This window comes from Vespa velutina, chromosome 7 (genome assembly GCF_912470025.1).
Source record: "Vespa velutina chromosome 7, iVesVel2.1, whole genome shotgun sequence".
NCBI classification, from domain to species: domain Eukaryota; kingdom Metazoa; phylum Arthropoda; class Insecta; order Hymenoptera; family Vespidae; genus Vespa; species Vespa velutina.
This window is the reverse complement of record NC_062194.1, coordinates 5,844,941-5,868,867: the sequence shown is the minus strand read 5'-3', so window position 1 is coordinate 5,868,867 and position 23,927 is coordinate 5,844,941. Positions and strand designations below refer to the sequence as shown.

General features: G+C 29.6%; 2 protein-coding genes and 1 long non-coding RNA gene across 11 annotated transcripts in view; 2 read left to right on the top strand and 1 right to left on the bottom strand.

Annotated features, from left to right (window-relative positions):
• The first annotated feature begins 475 nt into the window (after positions 1-475).
• Positions 476-11,372, top strand: LOC124950327 (JNK-interacting protein 3). Of its 9 annotated transcripts, XM_047496848.1 has the most exons (21): positions 477-650; positions 754-1,027; positions 1,283-1,391; positions 1,620-1,934; positions 2,055-2,175; positions 2,613-3,020; positions 3,132-3,332; positions 3,411-3,446; positions 3,828-3,845; positions 4,050-4,107; positions 4,186-4,242; positions 4,319-4,657; positions 4,746-4,916; positions 6,526-6,727; positions 6,827-7,719; positions 7,870-8,089; positions 8,162-8,447; positions 8,538-8,735; positions 8,797-8,886; positions 8,992-9,052; positions 9,575-9,791. In XM_047496848.1, exons 4-21 carry the CDS (start codon positions 1,641-1,643, stop codon positions 9,576-9,578), a joined length of 3,657 nt encoding a protein of 1,218 aa, XP_047352804.1. In that variant the 5' UTR covers positions 477-650; positions 754-1,027; positions 1,283-1,391; positions 1,620-1,640; the 3' UTR covers positions 9,579-9,791. The 9 variants fall into 9 exon arrangements, with proteins under 9 accessions (XP_047352805.1, XP_047352804.1, XP_047352796.1 ...); XM_047496840.1 differs by lacking the exon at positions 8,992-9,052 and having other exon boundaries at positions 479-650; positions 9,575-11,372; XM_047496841.1 differs by lacking the exon at positions 8,992-9,052 and having other exon boundaries at positions 479-650; positions 1,280-1,391; positions 9,575-11,372.
• Positions 11,373-12,256: 884 nt separating this feature from the next.
• LOC124950328 (catalase) lies at positions 12,257-20,050 on the top strand. Its single transcript, XM_047496850.1, has 8 exons — positions 12,257-12,857; positions 16,857-17,031; positions 17,368-17,509; positions 18,156-18,306; positions 18,662-18,841; positions 18,920-19,111; positions 19,195-19,431; positions 19,524-20,050. Exons 1-8 carry the CDS (start codon positions 12,507-12,509, stop codon positions 19,923-19,925), a joined length of 1,830 nt encoding a protein of 609 aa, XP_047352806.1. The 5' UTR covers positions 12,257-12,506; the 3' UTR covers positions 19,926-20,050.
• Positions 20,051-22,323: 2,273 nt separating this feature from the next.
• LOC124950483 overlaps positions 22,324-23,927 on the bottom strand; it is an 8,178-nt gene continuing 6,574 nt past the window's right edge. Inside the window, exon 2 of the long non-coding RNA XR_007101376.1 lies at positions 22,324-23,927. This exon is cut by the window's right edge and continues 387 nt beyond it. This is a non-coding gene — a long non-coding RNA (uncharacterized LOC124950483).

Here is a 23,927-nt window from a genome sequence, read left to right as displayed (position 1 = left end):
TAAAATTAATTCAAACTATAGATATTATCCCTTTATTCTTTTGACTATAGTTCTAGAACCTACAGAAAATGTAATTCTACAAAGAGAAAGAAAGAAAAACGAGATATCTTCAATCTGCAAAAATATAATTTGTATCAGCCCTAAGGTTTATTTCATTGATTCTATTTCTCCTTCTTATACTATTTCGATGATGTTATAGCGATATAGATAAAACAGCAGTGCGACAAAATATATATATAATACGTTTGTATACATAACCTGTATATTAAATTATAAGGATGAATTAAAAATAAGAAAATGAAAGGATAAGAAAAAATTAGAATTCGTACGAGATGATATTTCATAAATCCTCGATATATTTTCATCGCTTTTCTTTCTGAAATAAGAAGATATTTTCTTTTTTCTTTTTTTTTTTTTTTTTTTTTTTTTCGTGACAATGGAACGATGCCAAAGCCATCTAACGGACGAGGTCACGTATTCGCTTGCATTTGACCGAGTGCAATTTTAGGATCTATTTGTGAACACATTGAGGAACAGTCGTATATAGTAGAATTCGGTTGTGGTGGAAAAGAACGAAAAAAAAATGGCGAATATTCGTGATTGAGGACGACCAACAAAGTCAAAGGAATTGACAGCGAGAAAAGAGCTCGGTAAATTTTGCGTCTGTGACGTTACTTAATGAGCGAATAAATTTTTTCTTTCTTTTTATCGTCGTAACACGTATCGAGTCCAATGTATTATTTGCTTTTCTAGAAAAACGAGTGAAACTTGCATCGCAAATAAAAAGTTATTACCAGGACGGTGATTGCGAAACGTCATAAAACAATTCATACGAATCGAGCGACTTCGTAGGGCAAGGAGCATAACTATTACTTTCTTAAAGGGGGTTATCTCTCGAATGACATATATCAAATAAATGTTAACGCAATGGGCAATGTATCGAAGGATTCAATGACTTCGCGTTGTACCTCGTTGTGATCTGATTTAATTTTATTCCAACGATCATTTCATTCATCGGAAACGTCAGGTGCGTCTACGAGAAAGGTTATAAAATCGTCTCTGACGTTTACCACGGTCACAGATGTAAACTTTCTTTTAAGATATTCGATTTTAGGAGTGCCGAGGAGCGCGATCTTCATCCAATATTTTAATTCCTTTTTCTTTTTCTTCTTTCCTTCTTTTATTTTATTTTTTATTTTTTTTATTTTTTTTTTTTTTTAATTACATAATATCATCATTTATTTATTTAACAAATCGTATCATTTACATGTTTTTTTAGCAGACCTCCGATGAGAGCTCGATACACGTACAAAATGCAGAGCAGAATAATACGACGATTATATTTATATATTTTATTATCACGATAATAGGTATACTTGCCTAGATTTTAGGTAAATGGATTAATTTTTTTTCACTTTTTTTTTCCCCCTCCTTTTCTTTTTCTTTTCCTTACAATTTTTGTCTAATATCAATGAAATGTCAATGATCTTATCTGTCAATATTTATAATCATTAAAATGGTCATAGAAAATAAAAATATGATATATGCTTGTTAAGGATATAACAAATTGAGTACATTTTTCTTTTTCTTTTTTTCTTTTTTTTTTTTTTTTTCCATAGATTTTATATAACACAATAAAGATGGATCAAGAAACAGTATATGGTACGCACGAAGACAGTCATGTTGTCATGTCTGAAAAAGTACAGTCCTTGGCAGGCAGTATTTATCAAGAATTTGAAAAGATGATTGCAAGATATGACGAAGATGTAGTCAAAGACCTAATGCCTTTGCTAGTCAATGTTTTAGAATGTTTAGATGTATCCTATACAGAAAATCAAGAACGCGAAGTTGAATTAGAATTATTAAGGGAGGATAACGAACAGCTAGTTACACAATATGAGAGAGAAAAGCAACTGAGGAAAACGTCTGATCAGGTAAAATTCTTTTTCTAATTTTATTTTTATTTTCTGTTCTTAACGAATGCTATTATTTTTTATTACAAAATGTGTGCGTATTGTTATTTCAAAAATGAGAAATTTTTTATTGTTCATCAGAAATTGCTCGAGCAAGAAGATGTTGCAGAAGATGAAAGGAAAGAATTATTATCAAGAATTGACAGTTTAGAGTCAATTGTAAGAATGTTGGAGCTGAAAACAAAGAATTCGCAAGATCACGGTACAATTGCCAATGGTTCTTCCAGTACATCCTCTCTTAGCACATCTTTTCACAGTAGAGTAGAATAATTCTTTTTTTTTTCTTTTTGTTTCCATCATATATATGATTTTACAATGGATTATAGATCTCATGGTATTTGGATCAATTGATAAATACTTCATACCATACGTTTTTATGTATATTCTTTTAATTACATTGCATGATTTTTATCCTAATATGTTATTTCTAAAGTACTCCTTATATTTCTTCGTTATTGTATATAATTTATTATCGTCATTAATAAAGTAGTTGATAGTTAATTTTATTTTATATTATATTTTATTTATATAAGAATTTCTTTTTTTACATCCTATAGTAGACAGTAGCAATTTGTTTTGTCCTTTTATCAATCAGTCTTTATATATTATTCTTTTAACAATATTTTATTTCTGCTTTAGTTGTTCGTCTCGAAGAAAAGGAAACAGAGCTAAAACGTGAATACGCCCGCCTTCATGACAGATATACAGAATTATTTAAGACACATGTAGATTATATGGAAAGAACAAAAATGTTGGTTGGTAGTACGGAAAGATTAGAAAATGCAACTGGCGGTCGTGGTCCATCAAGATTGCCTTCTCTTGGTTTAGCCCACATGTCAAGAAGTTCTGGTCCTTTAAGTTATGGATTTCAAAGTTTAGAAGCAAGTATAAATGCAGAAGAACCTCAAGATGAAAGCCCACCAAATGCTGCAAATTTAAGAACTGAAATGTTGGATAGTAGTAGTGAAGCTGCAATAGAAACCTCTGATAAAAGTCAATTAACAGATCAGCCTGAACAAGAAAATAAGACTACTGCAATTTCCAGACGTATGTTATCATAATATTTGAAATAGATTATTTTGTTTTTATTATATATATATATATATATATACACACACACACACACACACCTTCTTTTTTGTTATCATTTAATTATAGATGAAAGTCCTGAGACTGAATTGCCACCACCACTGATAACACCGACGACACCAAGTGGAATGGAGAAATTAGCTACAACACCAAGTGGTGGTAGAAGTAAAACTGAAAGAGAACAAAGAAGTGGCAATACATTGTATCAGGAACTTAGTTTCCAAGATGCAGATGCGTTAGGTGAAATGGATGAAGGTGCAGATATCACAGGTAAAAATGCATATAAATTTTCGAATTTTATATTCATAATACATGTTCGTAATTAACTTGTGATTGTTATAATCATAGGTAGTTGGGTCCATCCTGGTGAATATGCATCATCGGGTACGTTTAACAAAAAGATTACAAATCAATATAAATTTGGTTATGTGTGTTTATTCATTATTTAAATTCTAACAATAGTAAAGTATCAAAGCTCTTTAACTATAAACCATTTTCATGTTCTGATAACACATTTACACTATGAAACAGTATAAAGATGATTATTATAATCTTATCAAAGTAAATAACTTTTACTCAAATCTATATCATTTGAAAGACAAGATTTATTTTCAAACTTTCTATTCTAATTAAGAACTTTAATAATAGAAGTATTATTTCCTAATATGTCTGGATGTTTCATCCATCGCTTGCCTTTTCACACTATGCTGACTTCTACTGAAACTCTGATGAATGATGCATGCAATATATAATCTAATCACGCAGTCAATGACAACTTTTATGGTAAGCTATTTATCTTTTTTATCTATCTTATATTCACATTTAGAAAGATATATTAGGAAAAATTATTTATATGTTAAAAGTTTCTTTCATTAACACAATATTATGTAATATTTTTACTAAACGCTTTTTTATAATATTAAATTCTATATGTAGACTAATATATAATATATATTCATACTTGAAATAATATTTTGTACTCTTTAGGAATGGGAAAAGAAGTGGAAAATCTTATTATGGAAAATAATGAATTACTAGCTACAAAGTAAGCTATCTTATATTATTGAAAAAGAAAATAATTTAATAGAAAACAATGGTTTCATTATTGCACTTTATCTTTCAGGAATGCCCTTAACGTAGTTAAGGATGATTTAATAGTTAAAGTGGATGAACTGACTAGGTAATTAATTTAGATTATTTTAACTTTTGATTTTTTTTATTTATTTTTCCTTCAACTAATCATTTACTTCCTCCAGCGAGCAAGAAATATTACGCGAGGAAGTTCGTGGTTTGCAGCAAACTAAGGATCGCTTACGTCAACGTGTTGCGGCACTTGAAGAAGAATTAAAGAAAGTGAAAGAGGATGCTGAGGCTGTCGCAAAAGCAGCGAAGAGCGATGACGAAGAGGACGTGCCTTTAGCTCAAAGAAAAAGATTTACAAGAGTGGAAATGGCCAGAGTTCTCATGGAAAGAAATCAATATAAGGAAAGATTTATGGAGCTTCAAGAAGCTGTTAGGTGGACTGAAATAATTAGAGCAAATAAAATTGATCCTTCCAATACATCAGGAGGAAAAGGTTCACAATTTTGGAAGTTGTTAGTATCAGATAAATAAGAGATCAATATAAATATGTATAATAAGAGATAAGAAAACAATGAATCTTTTCGTCTCTTTTCTTTGTAGTTTTAGTAGTCTCTTCACAACAACTGATCGTGGGAATTTAGTTCGTGGAACACATACCTTACCTCATATTCGCTATAGTGCACCAACGAATCAAGTTGTTCCAGCCGTGAGCACCATGCGTAAACACACGTTGAAAAATCGCCATGACTTTCTCGACCAAGGAGACACCATGTGAGAAATCAATCCTATTCTATATACATGCACCTTGATGTTATGTCAATCTGACATCACAGCCTGCCTGATTTTTATCTGTTATTTAGATACAAATTTATTTATTGAGTATTGAGCTTTATACATCATAAAACATCAATCTTAATCTGTGATTTATCGCGCAATGAAAGTTTTTAGTGCAAATGCACACAATTATGGAGCTTAATTTATATATAGATATAATATATATATATATATATGTATATATATATATATATACATATATTTATGAATATATATACATGTATATGTATATACATATATGTATATACATATACATATATATACACACACACATATTACACCATATATATATATATATATATATTTGTACTTTGATACTGTTATATATCAAAGCTGCCATAATAATTACTTTTAGTAAAATTCTTTTTTATAAAAGTTTTTGGAAAAATAATCTCTTCTAAATGGGAAATAATTATTATAGAATGAATTGCGGTCATCTTTCCAGATTAGAATCCTCTTTGGTCTGTTGGGATCCATAATGTTTTCTTACCTCTTACAAATAGTCTTGATTGCTCTTAAAAGACGTGAGTCTTCTTTGCATAATTTAGAATTTAAACTGACCAATTTGAACGTACTATTGCTGCTAATACATTATCGTGTTCCGTTTCCCCTTTTACATTCATTGATTAATTATCTTGAGCAATAAATTTTTGAAATAACTTTTGACTTAAGATATCAATGGTTTTATACGAAAGAGCTTTATATTTCGTACATATATTACTTTTTTTCTCTCTCTGTTTGCTATATTTTATCCCTTCTCTAAAGTCTAATTTCCTAGTCTTCATATACAAGTAACATATTTGTAAAGTACATATACCGATTTTTATGTGATTTACATTTAATAAAATAACTTGCAAATGATAAAAGTATAATAACTAATGAGATAAATTGACTGTTACCTTTCTGAAATATGCTTGAAAAGCTGTAGTTTTGTAAATAAGAGTTTGTATATTTTTTGGAAAACTGATAATATATTCGATCATTATTGATCGATGAATAAATGAAGTTATGAGTATGTTAAACTTGGCTTTTATTTCGATGTCGTTACTTCGCTTTTGTCTCATTATTCGGGTTTTCTTGCCTCACCTTCATGGCGTTATCAAGAGATTCCTGGTTTTTCTGGCTTTCATTGGGGTGCTTATTGGTCAGCAGGTAAATCTGTTCTGCTATATTCCTAACTTTTCTGCTTTGACACCTGTATTCTGATTTTGTGAGAGATGGTCCTTGGCATGAATAATGATTCCAAGAGAATATTTTCTTTCATTTTTTCTTTAATTTAAAAATTCGTTCAAATAAGGAATGAAAAAAATTGGGACATGCTCACATAAAAATAATGTATAATATTGAAATACTAAAAGTATTTCAACATAAAATATAGGAAGAAATATTAGTAATAAAATGAATCTTGGTAAGACTAGATATTTGAAGACAACAAATCTGAAATTAGACATTTTAAATCATTCAATTCCTCATTCCCTTGCATTACGCTTGTTTAAATTGTTACATTTAAAATAAATATATTGTGCATTTAAAACGTACTTTACAGATCTTCTGAAAAACTCGTAGCCCGCCGAGCAAACGAACGAAGAGAACAATATCGTCAAGTCAGGGCACACGTTAGAAAAGAAGACGGTCGATTACAAGCTTATGGATGGAGTTTGCCAGGAAAACCAATAGCACCAGTAAGACAACCTGTACCAGTACCAGTATATTGTAGGCCTCTTCAAGAAACAGAACCAGGAATGAAAGTGAGTATACTGTTTTAATATTTAATAAAGAATTTATTGTTTCTTTTTTTTTTTTTTTTGTCCAGATTTTAGAAACATTAACAAACTTTCTTTATACAGATTTGGTGTGGAGCTGGTGTAAATCTAACTGGAGGCAAAACACCAGATGGTGGTTGTATGATTGGAGGAAGTGTATTTTATGCAGCTGAAGCATCAGAAACAAATACGACTAAAACAGAAGCTGAAGATGCGATTGAACATTTAGACAATGAACTTCAAGAAAATGAACAACGTAGATTGGAGGCAGAACAATTGGAACAGAAACTTAGTTCCTTGGTCTGGATTTGCACATCGACTCAAAAGATGTCAAAAGTTACAGTTATAGATGCCAATAATCCAGCAGATATTTTAGAGGTTTTTAGTGTTTGTCAAGGACATTTACTTTCCATTGCTAGTGTACCTGGTGCCATGGAAAGTGATTATCCTAAAAACTTGAAGGAGAATTTGACATATAAAGTTAATAATAAAAATGGTGATAACATAGATAGTAATCACGATGAAACGATCATAATCGAACATATTGATCAGAACGAACAGAAAAAACTCCAAGAAGCAACGACTTCTATCGAGAACAATAAACAGGAGAATGGTAATTCTGTCGAAGAACAAAGTAATGAAACTCTAGAAAAAACAAAAGATATGGATCAGAGTTCGAGTGCCGGACCCCAAAGTTTGGAAAGTGTAGATAGCGAAACAGCAAATTTAGGAAAGGTTTATTTTATTAAATGCAATTCAGAAGTAGTGAACGATGAATTAAATTGCAAAGAAGATAAGAACGAGGAAGATGAAAATAAGGAAATAGAGGAAAGTACACCTATCGAAAAAATGTCATCAATACAACCAACCATGTGGCTGGGAGCTCAAAATGGTGCTGTTTTTGTACACTCGGCTGTTGCCAAATGGTCTGTTTGCTTGCATTTTGTAAAATTAAAGGATGCGGCTGTGGCTATCGTGTATGTAAAATATTAAATATTACTTGTATATTATTTACATGTGATAAAATTACCTATATAATTTGCTTATAATCAAACTATTTTTTTTCTCTCTCTCTCTCTTTTTTTTTTCTTTTTTTTTTTCTTTTTTTTTTTTATGTTATTTTATAGGCACGTTCAAGGCCGCGTTTTAGTTGCTTTGGCCGATGGAACTGTAGCTTTGTTCCGAAGGGGCCCAGATGGTCAATGGGACCTTTCTCAGTATCATGTTATTACTTTAGGAAGCCCACAACACTCGATCAGATGTATGACCGCTGTCAGTGGAAAAACAGTATGGTGTGGATATAGAAACAAAATCCATGTGATAGATCCTATTAGAATGACTGTTGAAGTAAGCATTTTGAAACAATTTGTTTTATTTAATGAAGAATAAATAAACGTATAAAATAATGCAATGTTTCAGTGCACTGTCGATGCTCATCCTAGAAGAGAGTCACAAGTGAGACAATTGGCATGGTTAGGCGAGGGCGTTTGGGTTAGCATTCGATTGGATTCAACATTAAGACTCTATCATGCACATACTTATCAACATCTACAAGATGTTGATATAGAACCTTATGTCAGTAAAATGCTGGGAACAGGGAAACTCGGATTTTCTTTTGTACGAATCACAGCTTTATTAATTTCCTCAAATAGGTTGTGGATTGGTACTGGAAATGGAGTGATAATTTCAGTACCACTATCCGAAAGTGCGTTTATATAAAAATAATCTTTTTATAGATTAATATGTTGTATTTATATGATTTATTTATATATCATATTACATACAATTTTTATAGGTGCAGGCGGTTCAATGGCAGTATCCAGAGTTCAAACGGGAGCTAATAAAGGTGATGCACCAGGAATTGGTGTTAGAGTCTTTGCATCGGAACGAGGCGTTGCAGTTGGAAGCTTTATACCGTATTGTAGTATGGCTCATGCCCAACTAAGTTTTCATGGGCACAGGGATGCCGTAAAAATGTTTGTCGCTGTACCTGGTAAGTTTACGTATCATGGCGTTGTTAATTTAAAAATTTTTTAATACAATATATCTTTTAGGCCACGGTGGTCAAAGTGCAGCAACCGATGGTTCACAGCCTGCGATGCTTGTATTATCAGGGGGCGAAGGTTACATTGATTTTAGAGTCGGTAAGTAAGCGTTACCAGATTTATCATGTACTTAACATATAACGTAAGCCATTTTTAACTATCATAAGTATGTCAAAATGTAATGTGTGATGGTGACAATTTTAGCAGAAGAACCAGAAGACGAAAGTGATGTGGCAACTCATCTAATAGTTTGGCAATTGGTCAGGTATGCCCCCAGAGAGAGAAAAAAAGCAAAAAAAAAAATGAAAAAATAAAACAAAAAAAAAAAGAAAATATTTTTATTTCAGCATATGTTAATATTCGTATTAATAACACTCGGTTACGAAGACCTATACTAACAGAACATTCCTCTCTTCTGTTGCACTATATAACGAAATTTGACTAACATTTGACTGGCTGGCTTCATATTTATCCATTACCGATTAAAAAGTGTGTTGTATTATAAATGATCTTTCATAAATTTTAAACGTCATGATAAATTGCTTATAAACGTATAGCAAAATCTGTTGGCTTCACTTTAAAAAAAAATTATTATCACTATTTTTTTGTAAAGAACTGTATAGGATCAATTATATATCTGTTGCCTTTATTCTCTGGGGGTGGTCCTTTCCAGCTGACATGTATTTATTGTATTATATGAACGAAAACTGATATTTGCACTTTCCTTATATATTATAAAAGAAAGAAGTTAATTAATTGTCACACGAAATATTTACCAAATTTTTAGGTGATGGAGAAGAAACAGAAGAGAGTATCGAACGGTCTAATGCTATAATAGCAGCCAATGCTGACGAACATGGTGAACAAAGTCATCTTATTGTTTGGCAAGTCCAGTGTCCGATACCGATGCCCAGTTAGCCTATGAAATGGGAAGACAACTTCATCATGGTGCACGGATAGCTTATGTCTCAATAATGTTTGATCAACAAATCCCCATATGTTGGAAACAAACAAAAAGTCAATGAATGATATTTGTTGATTCATGAAAGAAAAAGAAAAAAAAAATATGCGGTCGTAATATAACTTTAAAAATAATATGGTTTCGTACAGCAGTATAAGGAAAAGCGTTTTAAACAATAATAAGTAACATTTTGCGATAAACATATAAGATCTTTGCATGTATTGCATTTACTCTGCTTCTACGTTGAGTAATCTAGGAGGAAGAGGAAGGAAAAAAATATATATATTATATATATATATATATATTTACTGAATTTGAAGTAACTTAAACAAATTTTATAAATTTCGAGATGTTCTTAGAATTAAATGCTTATCCCAATATGTTTCGGCATTTCCTAATCTGTTGTAGTTGAACCGAATTATTCTAATAATCGTATGCACTTATCACGGAATAACGTCGATTTTTATTTCACATAAGTTATTTCATATAAGGAATTATATGTTGTTAAATGTATATGAAATAAGTAACTGGGTAATCACGTTAAAAAAAAAAAAAAATCACATTAGATAGAATTAAAAAGGGGAAAAAAAAAAACGTTGGGCATTAAAAGGGCACTAAAGTTATAATGTTCTTGCCATAAATCGATGCGACGAACAAACAATAAGAAATAAAATCTAATGAATTTGGAAATATTGCCGTGACATAGTTATTCATATATCGCGTTCTAAGCATTGTTTCACTATAAAAGTCAAATGGGATAAGTGGTGCAATTAACTCAGGCAGAATTTAGTTATAGAATTATAATTTACTGCGTCTTTTAATTCATTTTACTTCTACAAAAAAAAAAAAAAAAAAAAAAAAGAAAAAAAAAGAAAAGAAAAGAAAAAACGAAGAAGAAGAAGAAGAAAGAAGGAAGGAAGAAGAAGAGAAGAAAAAAAAACGAAAGAAAATATACATCATATATAATCTATTTGTTATTATTTGCGAATGAACTTCACGAAATCGTCTTTTACGATTGTTCATAATTTCGACGGATTTAAATCAGCCAATTATGTAAATATTATAACCATTTTTATAGCGCAAATAGGAACGTAATTATTTAATTATTTATTGACGGAAATAATGAATTATAATTTCAATAAGAAAATTCTTTCTTTCCGTCTTTTAAAGCTTTACGTTCTCTTCAATATACATACGTATATTACCAAAGACATGGATCTATTTGTTATGTCTGTCTATTTATCTATCTATCTATCTACCTATGTATCTACCCATCTATCTACCTATCTACCTATCTATCTATCTATCTATATTTTTCTTTGTTGCGTTGTCAGTGATTCAACGTTCAAATTCTCGTTTCTATAAACAAGTTAGGATCGACTGAAGGTGAAATCTTTTTAGTAATTACTTTTATTTTTTCTTGAGCTCTATTCACAGCCATTTAAAACTTATGAAATTTTATAATTGCCTACGTTATTATCGCGAACGCGACGATTAAGAGGACGAAGATTGTGCGTAACTGTGAGAGCTCGCTTATAATAACGAGCTCAGATCTGTACCTGGCTCAGCTGAAGCTGCAACGACATTAATAAAGAGTTGCAAAAATAAAAATGTGTATACGAATTTTTTTTTTGTTTTTTTATTTTTTATTTTTTTTCTTTTTTTTTTTCTTTTTTTTTTTTTTATGTCTTTTCTCATAGCTTCTCTCGTATTTGTCCTTCGTAAAATATGAAAAAAAAAGAAAAAAAAAAAAAAAAAAAAAAAAAAAAGAAAAAAAAATGTATTTATTTATTTATTTTTTCTTTTCGATTTCAACAATGAATCTAACGGAACCGATCGAGAATTTTTCTTGCCTAACTTCAATAAAAGCAATAAAATTCATGGTTGAAAAAATATCTGCTCGATCGAGCGAAAAGATAGAACAAAAGAACTAAAGAATACATAAGTAATATTAAATGACAAGGTTAGGTTATGTATATGTATATTTATCATGTTAAAGATAATACGTATTTGATATATTACCAAGTGGTTAAAAGCTTTAAAAGAAAAAAAAAACAATAAATAAAATCGTGATAACTGCATTGATAATATTCTATATGGATTATATATAATTATTTAGATCGCGTATGAGAGTAAGGAATTATATAAATTCTTTATTATTGATTCGTAAATTTAATTTTTTTGCTAATCAATTCCAATTTGAAAACATATTTACATTTATTTATATCAATATCATCGAATGATTGATTTCGATTATTATCAAAAAATCTTTTCTAGTCTTTGTCTCTTTCTTTCTTTTTCTCTTTCTCTCTCTCTCTCTCTTTCTCTCACCGGATTAATTCATATCTTCGTATTTTCATCGAATTTTGAATTGATTCGCAATTTTTTGAATATTAGAAATACATATTATCGGAATGATCGAGTAAATTTTTTTCATTTTCAGCAGCCTTCGAAATAAAACGAAAAACATAACAACGAAAACTGAAAGTTTCGTCCTCGATCGTAAGGGCAAAAAAAAAGAAAAGAAAAAAAAGAAAAAAGAAAAGAAAAGGGGAAAAGGAAAAACCGGGGAAAAAAAAGATTTAATCCGAAAGAACGATCCAACGAAAGAAAAAAGATGGAGACACGGTCGAATGCCGCCCAAAAAATCGTAACAAAACGAAGAAGAATGGCGTGATTATTGGGGGAAAAAAAAAAAAAGGAAAAAGAAAAAGTTAGAGAAAAAGATTAAGCAAAAAAAGAAAAATTAATTGACCGAATGCTAAATAATAACTTTGTTTCATTTGTTCGCGCCCTCCCGAGAACGTGTTGCGTGTCATGGCGTAAGATTGCTCCCTCATTTTTCTACCAATCGCGTGGCGACGTAGGTGATAAAAACACGTTGTCATCGTTGCCAGTCAGTTTTCGTTCTTGGTATCGCGAAGAACGTTGGTCGTTCGGTAATACGTTTCTCACTAGAATACAATTTTGCATTACAACATCGCTTGAACGATCTCATCGATATTATACAACCGATAAATCCTGCGAAGATTCGAAGGACGATAAAATGGAAGCCAAGAAAAGAGATCCTGCTTCGGAACAACTCAATAATTATAAGAAAAATTTAAAGGTACCATCCTAAAAGAATTCAAATATTCACTCTTCGATTTATAAAAAATGTATCCTTTTTATGATCATTAAGTTGTTGTTTTCTACAATTTTTATTTTCTTCGTCTTTCAGATATGACCTCCATTTTTCCTAGCGTCTAGTTTCTTAACGTCTCTCTCTCTCTATCTCTATCTCTTTCTCTTTCACTCACTCTCACTCTTTCTTCTTACTTTCTTTATTTTCCTTTCCACTTTTTTTTTTTTCTTTTTTTTCTCTTCTCATCTCTCTTTAATGTTTCGTAAGATTTACTCCATCTCGTTGGACTAATGAATACTTGTTATATTGTATAATATATGTATGTACATATGTATATATATATATATATATATATATACATATGCGATATATGTCACGATAAAAAGAGAAAATTAAAACTTGGACGATTCCGTGTAGGACGTCGAATAGATACATTTAATAAACGATTACGATTTAGTTTACGTTAATACATATAGTTATATTATTACATCTTACATCGTACACACTGATGTTTATTTACTTTGTTTATATTTATTTACTTCCGCGTTGGACATAATATTTTTTATGAATTTGTTCGATCTTAAAAATGCACCGCGGTAATTGCACGCGCAATCGAATAAAATTGAAATTATTTGTAGAATTTGTTTGCATTTAATACGTATCTTGTTATAAATTAAAAATTATACAATTATTTAATTGGTCGGTTCAATTGATAACATGAATAAACATGTTCACATTTATTTTCATCGTCATATAAAACGTGAATATTTGAAAGAGCCTTTAAATAATTTTCTTTAAGATAATGACTTCTTTTTAACTGTCTTCACCATATCACAGTAATATTAGAAAGAGTATTTTTTCATATCTAAAAATAGAATAAGAGAAAGAGAGTTACGTATGTATATGAATGGGCTATATACATATTTATGACACGACAATTTAATTAAATAATAAATGTATTTATCGTATTTAATGGGGAGCATCATCAATTTAAAAAAAATAATTAGCAATATTTGTTGGTATATAATTTCTTTAAGTAACTTTTTTTCTTTTTTTTTGTTTTTTTCAAATATATGATAAATTTCTTAAAAACACTATATTTATATGAGATAAAAAAGAATCGATAATACTTCATAAATCTATTTTGTGTACAAAAAAATATCTTTTTGCTAAGATATGCATTATGTTTCGTATTTTTTTAATTTTTGTAACATAGAAAGAATAAAAGAGAGAGAGAGAGAGAGAGAGGGAGAGAGAGAGAGAGAGAGAGAGAGAGGAAAGAGAGAGAGAGAGAGAGAGGGAGAGAGAGAGGGAGAGAGAGAGAGAGAGAGAGAGAAAGAGAGAGATTAAAATTCACAGTAAATCAGAAAATTATTATACAGACGTAAAATCTTTTGTAGTAAATATTTTTCCATAATCCAGTTTAAACATATTTCCCAATGCAATTATTACGTATGCAAATATTATGTATTATATTCTAGTTTTATGTTAATTATGTTACGTCACGTACGCAGATAAAAATTAATGATATGAAAATTGTCACAACTTCCCCGTTTTTCTTTATTTCCTTTTTTGAAAAATTACATTTTAATAAAACTGAAACGATAATAATAGTTTTTTCCTTTTTCTTCTTTTTTTTTTTTTTTCTTTCTCTTTTTTCTAAGGAAGAAAAATGTAGCCGACTGTTTTTTATCGATCGAAAATATGAATGTATGTATGTGTTCTATACGTATACACATGTATATTGAATAATCGAACATAAGTAAATAAATACAAAAAATTCGAACTCTCACAACAACGGACGTTGAATTTTTATCTAATTGTTATATCGCATGAAATATTATGTCAGAAGTAGAAAAGGGAAGGAAAGTAAAAAAGAAAACGTACAAAAAGAAAAAAAAGAAAGAAATAGAACAAAAAGCAGAAGGAAAAAAACGATTGCGATTATTACATTCGAAGTGAGAAGTATGTTGCCATGCGAGAAAACGGAATATCTTTTTGAAAGTTAAAATGAATAAATAATATCGTTTCGTATCGCAGGGTGATCCGATAATCAAGAAAAAGGTTCATAGAAAAATAACATGAAAAGAAAATCAATAAAACTTATACGACTGGATTATCGCGTTCTTTTTACCTCATAGTTACTTTTAACAGATAATATTGTCTCGGAATAACTTTGTTTATTTACGTAATCTATTTTATGGAAATGTTGCTACATATTCCAACAATTTATGTTTATATGTATCTATGTACTTTATAGATATACGCATCTATCTGTGTGTATACGTGTATACACACAAACACACACGTGCGCGCGCGCACGCACTCACGCAAACGCATACGTGTATATATATATATATATATATATATATATATATATATATATATATTGAATGTATTCGAGCATTCACAAGTGTGCTTTGACGGACTTTGTATCTTTATCTACTTACATATATATACATATATGTATATTTATATGTTCGCATTCACAAATCACACTGTACGAACATTATACATTATTTTAAGACCCTATTTCGTTTTTACATGTTGAGAAGCTTTTAAAAGTAATCGATTATGATGAATTTCACTGAAAGTTTCCGTGTATACGTTGCGTGATCGAACACGAATATTACGTAGAAAATTTTGCAAATAATATGAGCTCAAATTAAACCATATGATTCATAATGATTATGGCAACGATGATGAAGAGATAGAGAATGTAAAGCTAACATCGTAATTTTCCTATTTATTTTCGTCATCCTTACTCGTTGCTACAGATAATAGATTTTAATGATACGCTATTTTTTTCTTTTTTTTTTTTTTTTGTTCATTTCACGTAGGTCATTGCTTCATTATACGTCTATATATAAATAATTAGATTTTCTAGATAGATCTGCAATTGGTGTTAATGCAATTTTGTATTTCATTTATAATATATAGAATAACGTTCTATATATTGTTTAAGAACTTGAGATTAGAAAAATACTTTTTTATCTAGCTTTATCGCTTACCTACTTAAAAATAAAATTCAACGATTTCATCGAAAAAAACTTTTATAAGATATCGATTATGAAAAATAAATAGAATCGATCGTGTAAGCAGGATTTCTCTTATTTAATTTCATTTAAATTATCTATCTATTAGCATATTCTCTAAATAAACAGATGAAATAATATCGCAGATATGTGGTATGATAATCGAATGAAGTCAATTTTTAAATTGATTAGATAAAACTGTCATTCATAAAATATTTCTCTTGTGAAATATATAATAAAATTTTCTATTTAAAGGAAGATTTACGATACGTCCTTGATTTGTATGAATACATTTTTTTTTTATATATACATTTTTCATGTATATATAATCGATAGAAAAAGAATTATAAAAATTGAGGACATTTTTTTTTTTAAATTCTACTAACTAATTTTCTCTAAGCACTACGTAAAAAAAATAGCCAAATAACGTACTTCTTTATAAATAACAAGTGTATAATTTAATCAAAAAAAAAAAAAAAAAAAAAAAAAAAAAAAAAAAAAAAAAAAAAGAAAAGCATGTATTTTACGATTAATTCAATATCCAAGCTTTCTTCTTTTCTCTTCTCATTGCTTTTTTTTTTTTTTAAGATCTTACGATTTTGAATCGTTTCTAACTTCCGTAGTTTATGATATTAAAGTATTCTTCTACGGAAATGCAGCGAGCGTATAATTAACTAATCCGTCTTTATACGCCAATAAACTAACATTTATCAAATTTGTATTCAACTTGTGTAACTACAAGATATAATTCATAAGAAAATTATACGAATGAGACATAAGAATATTTAAACGATACCATTCTATTGAGAAATTTTATATAACACAAATTGACATACTTATAAAATTCATATTATTGAAATATAATTATTTTGTTTGTTTGTTTGTTTGTTTGCTTGCTTGTTTGTTGCTCACTTATTTATATTATTTTCTTTTTCTATCGAAAAAAAAGGGTGTACCAAGTCTATTATTAACCGGAAGTGGATCTATTATCGCCAACAAAAAAGCTAGTCTTACGGCCGGACCACATGGGCCAATATTGTTGCAAGATTATGTTTATCTCGATGAGATGTCGCATTTTACAAGAGAAAGAATTCCGGAACGTGTGGTACACGCTAAAGGGGCTGGTGAGTTATATATTTTTCAAAGTTAATTAACGATCGGATTGATAAATAAAAAAAAAAAAACAAACAATATATATACATATAAAAAAATGAAAAAAAAAAATTTTTTTAAATCAACGAAGGAAGAAAAAGTATAATACATAAAATAAAATAATAACGTTCAGATTGATTAAAACAATGGAAAATATTAATGTAATTGTTTAATCATTTTCTCCTTTAATTATTTGTTATATAAATAGTATTTCAATAACGAATGAATTGATCGAAGTTGATTCGTTTAAAAATATGAAATATATTAGAAACGTATCGATCGAAGTATAAATTGTATTCTTTTTTAAGGCGCTTATGGGTATTTCGAAGTAACGCACAATATAACGAAATATTGCAAAGCAAAAATGTTTTCCGTGATTGGAGAGAGAATACCGATTGTCGTGAGATTTTCTACCGTAGGTGGGGAAAGTGGTTCGGCTGACACGGTCAGGTAAATGCACACGCTACTATTGTTAAGATCAAATATAAAAACCAAATATTATATCCAATAAAATTAACAAAGTATAATTGAGAAATACATATATCGTTTTTCTTTTCGTTTTCTTTTTCTTTTTTATTTTGGAAAGAAAAATACATGAGAAAATAATCCATGAGAAAATTTCTTAAGGCCTTCTCACGGATATATCGAAAGATAATAACAATGTTAATCATCAAGTATAATAGATCGTTAAATTTAGTATTTATAATTCATCGTACATATTTAAGAGTTCGCAAAGAAAAAATCATTAAATATGGAACAAAGAATGTTAAATATATATATATATATATATGTAAATAATGATTCATGTAATTACAATATGACGCTATTAAGTGATATTTTATTTTTTTTTCTCTTGACACCGATAGAATCAACGATCTTGATCAACGAGTACAATAGCAATCGTTATTAATTAATTTCTTTATTTTCTTTTTTGTTTTTTTTTTTTTTTTTTTTATTATATTATTTATTTATTTATTTTTATTTTTTGTTGTTTTTTTTTGTTTTTTTTTTTTTTTTTTTTTTTTAACAGAAGTCGATTTGCTTCGAAGTAGCAAACGAATCTTCCTGTTTCATCGAACGTTTCTTTCGATTGCAGAGATCCACGTGGATTCGCAATTAAATTTTATACCGAAGAAGGTATATGGGATTTAGTTGGTAACAATACGCCTATATTTTTCATCAAAGATCCTCTTTTTTTCCCGAGTTTTATCCATACACAGAAGAGAAATCCTGCGACCCATTTGAAGGTTTGTATCGAAGATTTGATATAAGATAATATTATTCGAGTAATTTTTGATCCATATAGTTGATCCGAATAGTTTGGAATGATCCGTTCTGATCAGTTTGAATCCAACATCATATTTAATCGAAAAAAATGTGAATAAAATAAACTAAAGATCGGAATTGTAACTTTTTTTTCGCTATTTCTTGTTTTCATTTTTTTTTTTTTTTTTTCGTTGAGCATAAATGATCCGATCGAACACGATAGGATATTTTTTTTTTCCTTCTTTCCTCGAACAATTTACTTTTTTTATACGCGCTGTTAAAACCATTAATATGCCGCGATGTATTCTATTCTTTTCTTTTTTTTTCTTTTTCTAGGACTATGATATGTTCTGGGATTTTATTTCATTGAGACCAGAATCTACACATCAGATTCTGTTCCTTTTTTCTGATCGTGGTATTCCAGATGGTTATCGCCACATGAATGGTTATGGATCGCATACGTTTAAAATGTTGAATGCTTACAATCATATGGTTTATTGTAAATTCCATTATAAGGTATTTTTTCTTTGGGTTATTACATTAACATTAGTTTCAATTAAAGATATGAAATACAAATTTTTTAATTATTTTCAGACCAATCAAGGAATTAAAAATCTTTCAGTCAATAAAGCGGCAGAATTAAGCTCGTCCGATCCGGATTATTCAATTAGAGATCTTTACAATGCAATAGCTAAAGGACGTTATCCATCTTGGACATTTTATATACAAGTGATGACCGAGGAACAAGCGAAGAATTTCAAATGGAATCCGTTTGATGTTACAAAAGTAATAATACTTTTCATTATCATTAAGAATACGTTTATTATTTCGAACATATTATATTAACGAATGATATTCGATTAAAACAGGTATGGCCACACGAGCAATATCCATTGATTCCTGTGGGTAAAATTGTATTAGATCGAAACCCACATAATTATTTCTCTGATGTGGAACAGATAGCATTTGATCCGGCTCATTTGATACCTGGTATAGAACCAAGTCCAGATAAATTGTTGCAAGGTCGTCTTTTTGCTTATGGCGATACGCATAGACATCGTCTGGGTCCGAATCATCTTCAATTGCCTATCAATTGTCCTTACAAGGTAATCATTTGTAACATTTTACGCGTTAATGTAAATTGTTTGCCTATTGATGTATAATTGAAAGATACACATATATCGTTTTCTATCTATAGAATATATCAACGATGAATTATCAGAAAGACGGCTCGATGGCTATAAACAATCAAGATGGTGCACCTAATTATTATCCTAATAGTTTCTCCGGACCAAAAGAGTGTCCCGCTCTACGTACACCGCCGATTAGCGTTAAAGGTGATATTGATCGTTACGAGCCAGTTGACGAAGATGATTTCGGACAAGCTACGTTATTCTGGAGGAACGTACTTGATGACGATGCTAGGTCCAGATTGGTAGAGAACATAGCAAACCATTTAAAGAATGCTTCCTTGTTCATAGTCGAAAGAGCATTGAAAAATTTCTCTCAAGTTGACATCGAATTGGGAAAGAAATTGACCAAAGCTTTACGCGAAGCTGGTGTACCGATAAACATATCTGAACAATCTGCTCGTCTGTAAAAATAATATTTTACACAATTTTTTTCTACTTATTCAATAATTTTAAGATTACTTTATACTTATATACTTATTAAGTATGTTTCGCTCAAAAAGCGAATAAATATATATTCTTATTTTTTTCTTGATATATTGTTTTACGTGCAGGTATTTGATTTCTTTTTTCTTTTTTTATTCTTTAATTAAATAGATCGTCATATAAAACAATTAGTAAGAATGTATTCCTCTCAGATATTATATCCTGCAATCTCCGCACACTTCTATATCCATATGTAAAATGGGTTATATATTGATAGGGGCCTATTGATAGGCGACGTTATTTTCATGAAAACTAACTTATGATAACAAAATATTTCCTCTCCATATCCTCCCCTCCTCTCTCTCTCTCTCTCTCTCTCTCTGTCTTTCTTTCTTTTTTTAACATATACACGTATAATTTCTATCTCTCTCTCTCTCTCTCTCTCTCTATCTATTTCCCTCTCTCTCTCTCTCTCTCTCTTTCTCTCTCTCTCTCTTTAAAAGAATAAACACGAAGATAAGAATGATAAAAAGAAAAAAATTAAAATATTTCGATTAATCATATTCGATCAGTAAATATTATTTTACTGATACACGAGATCGCGATTTCACCATATGACAACGCTTTCTTATCTCTTCACTAGTGATTATAACTGTCTCGTATATATGTATTACGAAATTATTGGATATTTAAGTCTTATAATATAATTATAATGAGATAGATGATGTAAATCATCTGTCTCATGTAATTTGAAGGTTTTAATTGTATTTGATATCTAATGTTATCATATTGCGCGATCATACTCTGAATATATGATCATATTTTAATCGTATTTTTAAAGATACATCAAATTTGCACATGTGAAAGAAATAAATTAAAGGGAAAATTGAGTATGACTTTAAGATTGAAAAAATAGTTTATTCATAAGAGAAAACTCATCTATTCATAGCAAAAATCGAACAAAATCAGTCATAAAAATTAAAATATCGACCAGTTTTATATAGGCAATATTGACAAATAAAATAAGGAGAAGTATAGAAATACACATATATTACTTTTACTGTAATTGGAAATTTCTTTAATATCATTCTTGAAGATCAACAGATTGAAAGCCATTTTCGTCTATACCTTTCTTTTGTTAAAATAACTTAAGGAAGGCAAGGTACCTGATATAGCTAATAATGACGTTAAAGTTATAAGAAATAACATTGTAAAACAATTTTTGTAATACATTGTGACGCCTATTTCTCTAGTTCCTTCGACAATTTTTGTATTTTATATCCGATATAGTTTTTAACAGTTAAGAAAATTTTACCGAATATTTGCAATAACAATAAAATAAATATTTTCTAATAAACAACGGATTAATTTCAATTGATCTATAAAAATTGTTCTTACATACTTGTGTTATATTTATATAAAGATTTATCTATTTATTTACTGTACCCAATGTTATTATACCAAGAAATTAGATTATATAAAAGATTGAAAAAGACATTCGTCCTACATTCCACAAATCTGTATGCATGTTATTGGTCAGATAAATCGACGATCACAAAAAACTAAGCGATACACATGCGATTCGTTTAGTTCGTCTATCGAATATTTGGAAGAGTTTCTTCTTTGGAATGATCGAAGGTAATCGATTACGATACCCTAAGTTCGGGGACGGGAAGAAAAGTTTCTGCGAATAGCCTCGTTTATTCGGACGAAACGATTTCGGCTTTTTCGAGTTAACCGATAGAACAACCCTGTCGGCATTTTTAGGGCTCACAGCAGGGTGTTAACTTTGAAGATACCGATGTCAATTTTAGGTCTGAAACTGATACTCGATACACATTCGCTTAGATGAAACCTTCTGATGTCTTGCCGAACTCAACTTCCGTTAAAATGATCTTTTTGTATATCTACATATATGTTCTATTTAAAAAAATTATCAAAGGAGAACTGCGTGAAATGTGATAAAGTCGAAGTGTTTTGAAAAAGAGATCGTTGGCCTAACGAGGTTCTCTTTTTCTTTTTCTCTTTCTTTTTTTTTTTTTTTCCTTTTTTGAGAGGAAACCTTGGGTGGCTTTCTATTCCCACATTTTGAAGGGATACATTTCTCGGCGTTCGTTGCTTTTAATCATCGCATCGGTCAAAGGGCCTAACAGATTTTCTTCCCCATTGTTTCAAGCGAAGCGCCGAAATTCTTTTCTAAAGATAAAAGAATTGTTCCGGTGGATTTGATGACGACGAATCAGTATCCTCGTGAAATTTATTAAAAAAGATTAAAAGAAATATTCTTGTGCATATGATCAAACTCAAATATGATTAGCGAGCTGTCATCCTTCAAAAAATACGATCATGATATTTCGATCATTCGAAGATGAGATTAGCGTATTTTAAATTGGAAATATACTTTTTTTTTTTTTTTTTTTTTTTTTTTTTTTTTTTTTATACAAATATTCTAGAACGAATGATTAATTGATTAACGTTCAATGTCACGATCTTGCAAACGTTTTTTTTTTTTTTTTTTGACTGGATATCGTTGCGATTTCTTGGAAAGTTCCAAAAAGTTATCGTCGATCTTTGCAATAGTATTGATTTTTCTTAGAAGATATATTTCTTTGGACACCGCAAATGGCGGTGTATTGTGTGGTTTTATCTTTCAACAGGCTCGTTTGTACCATACGTATCCAGCAGAGACGTGAACGGTCCAATGTCAAAGACTACCGTATCTCCCATTCCGACACAAAGTCGGCCTTGGTCTAGTTCCAATTTCCATCGTGAACCTTTTTCATCTTCAAAGACTAATGAGTTGTCATCGAGTAGCCAATTTGTAAAACGAACGAAATTTTGCACGAATTCTAAATAAGAGTAAGAGTGAGAATTAAATAAGTGTATACAGAAAAAGACAAGGAGTATAGACAAGTTCGATAATCGATATCTAAGCAAATCAATTTACAATTTTAATAAGATATGCCAATATTAGAAATATTATATATTATATGGATTTAAAAGAAAATATGTATCAATTTATATTTTTTATAAAATGTTTTTTTTTTCTTTCTTTCTTTCTTTCTTTCTTCCTTTTTCTTTTTTTTTTCTTTTTCTTTTTCTTTTTTTTTTTGTCAGGAATATTTGAAATTTAATTTTTATTCTAATGATATTAATTTCAAATCTTCCGATATTTAATTAGATCAAAACTTATTTATGGAAAATAAATAAAAGAAAGAAAGAAAAATGGGATTACAGCAACCGTATGACTATAACGTCATATCTATACATTTATAACATTTGCCATTAGCTGATACAATTACAAATACGAATTAATATCTCTATTGAACCGTAATATAATATATTTGAATAAATTATTATATCGTAATAAATTATATTGAGTGTTGTTAAAGAGAAACAGATCTAATAAATTTTTCAAATTTTAATAATTAATTATTTAAAAAACAGAATCTTTCTGTTAATTTAAATCTAGTGCATAGACATCGTTAAAAGGACAGATTTATTCATAATAAAATATTATTTATAATAAAACTATGATCTTTTTACGCGAGATATTTCTCACGATTGACGAATATCTTTACATCCTCGAAGAAAATTCTCGTTGTGTCCCTTTTTTAACTTTTGCTTTTTCTTCTCGATCTCTCTCTCTCTCTCTCTCTTTCTTTCTTTTCCTCTTTATCATTCACCACAGAGACGCAACAGGTCGCACTATGACAGGGGTGTCATTCTCTTCGAATAGAATCGGCATGGGGAGTAAAGCGTTCGGCTCGATTCTTCTTTCCCAAGAGCACAAATTTATGGATCTGGGATCGGCTTCTTTTTTTTTTTCTTTCTTTCTTTCTTTCTTTCTTTCGTTTTCTTTCTTTTTTTTTTTTTTTTTTTTTGATGCAGGTACATATACCATCATTCTTTCTTTGCCTTTTACATTCGATACTCGCGCGACTCGCGAGTTTCTTCACGTAATATTTTTCGCGATTTATCGAAAG

What these genes read in the sequence shown, in the direction of transcription:
- LOC124950328 (XM_047496850.1), top strand. Translation starts at nt 12,507, where the DNA reads ATGCTAAATAATAACTTTGTTTCATTTGTTCGCGCCCTCCCGAGAACG. An exon ending in ATCCTGCGACCCATTTGAAG is followed by an intron (nt 18,307 to 18,661) that starts GTTTGTATCGAA and finishes TTCTTTTTCTAG; the next exon opens with GACTATGATATGTTCTGGGA. An exon ending in CTATCAATTGTCCTTACAAG is followed by an intron (nt 19,432 to 19,523) that starts GTAATCATTTGT and finishes TTCTATCTATAG; the next exon opens with AATATATCAACGATGAATTA.
- LOC124950327 (XM_047496846.1), top strand. Translation starts at nt 1,641, where the DNA reads ATGGATCAAGAAACAGTATATGGTACGCACGAAGACAGTCATGTTGTC. An exon ending in TGAGGAAAACGTCTGATCAG is followed by an intron (nt 1,935 to 2,054) that starts GTAAAATTCTTT and finishes ATTGTTCATCAG; the next exon opens with AAATTGCTCGAGCAAGAAGA. An exon ending in TGAAGGTGCAGATATCACAG is followed by an intron (nt 3,333 to 3,410) that starts GTAAAAATGCAT and finishes TTATAATCATAG; the next exon opens with GTAGTTGGGTCCATCCTGGT.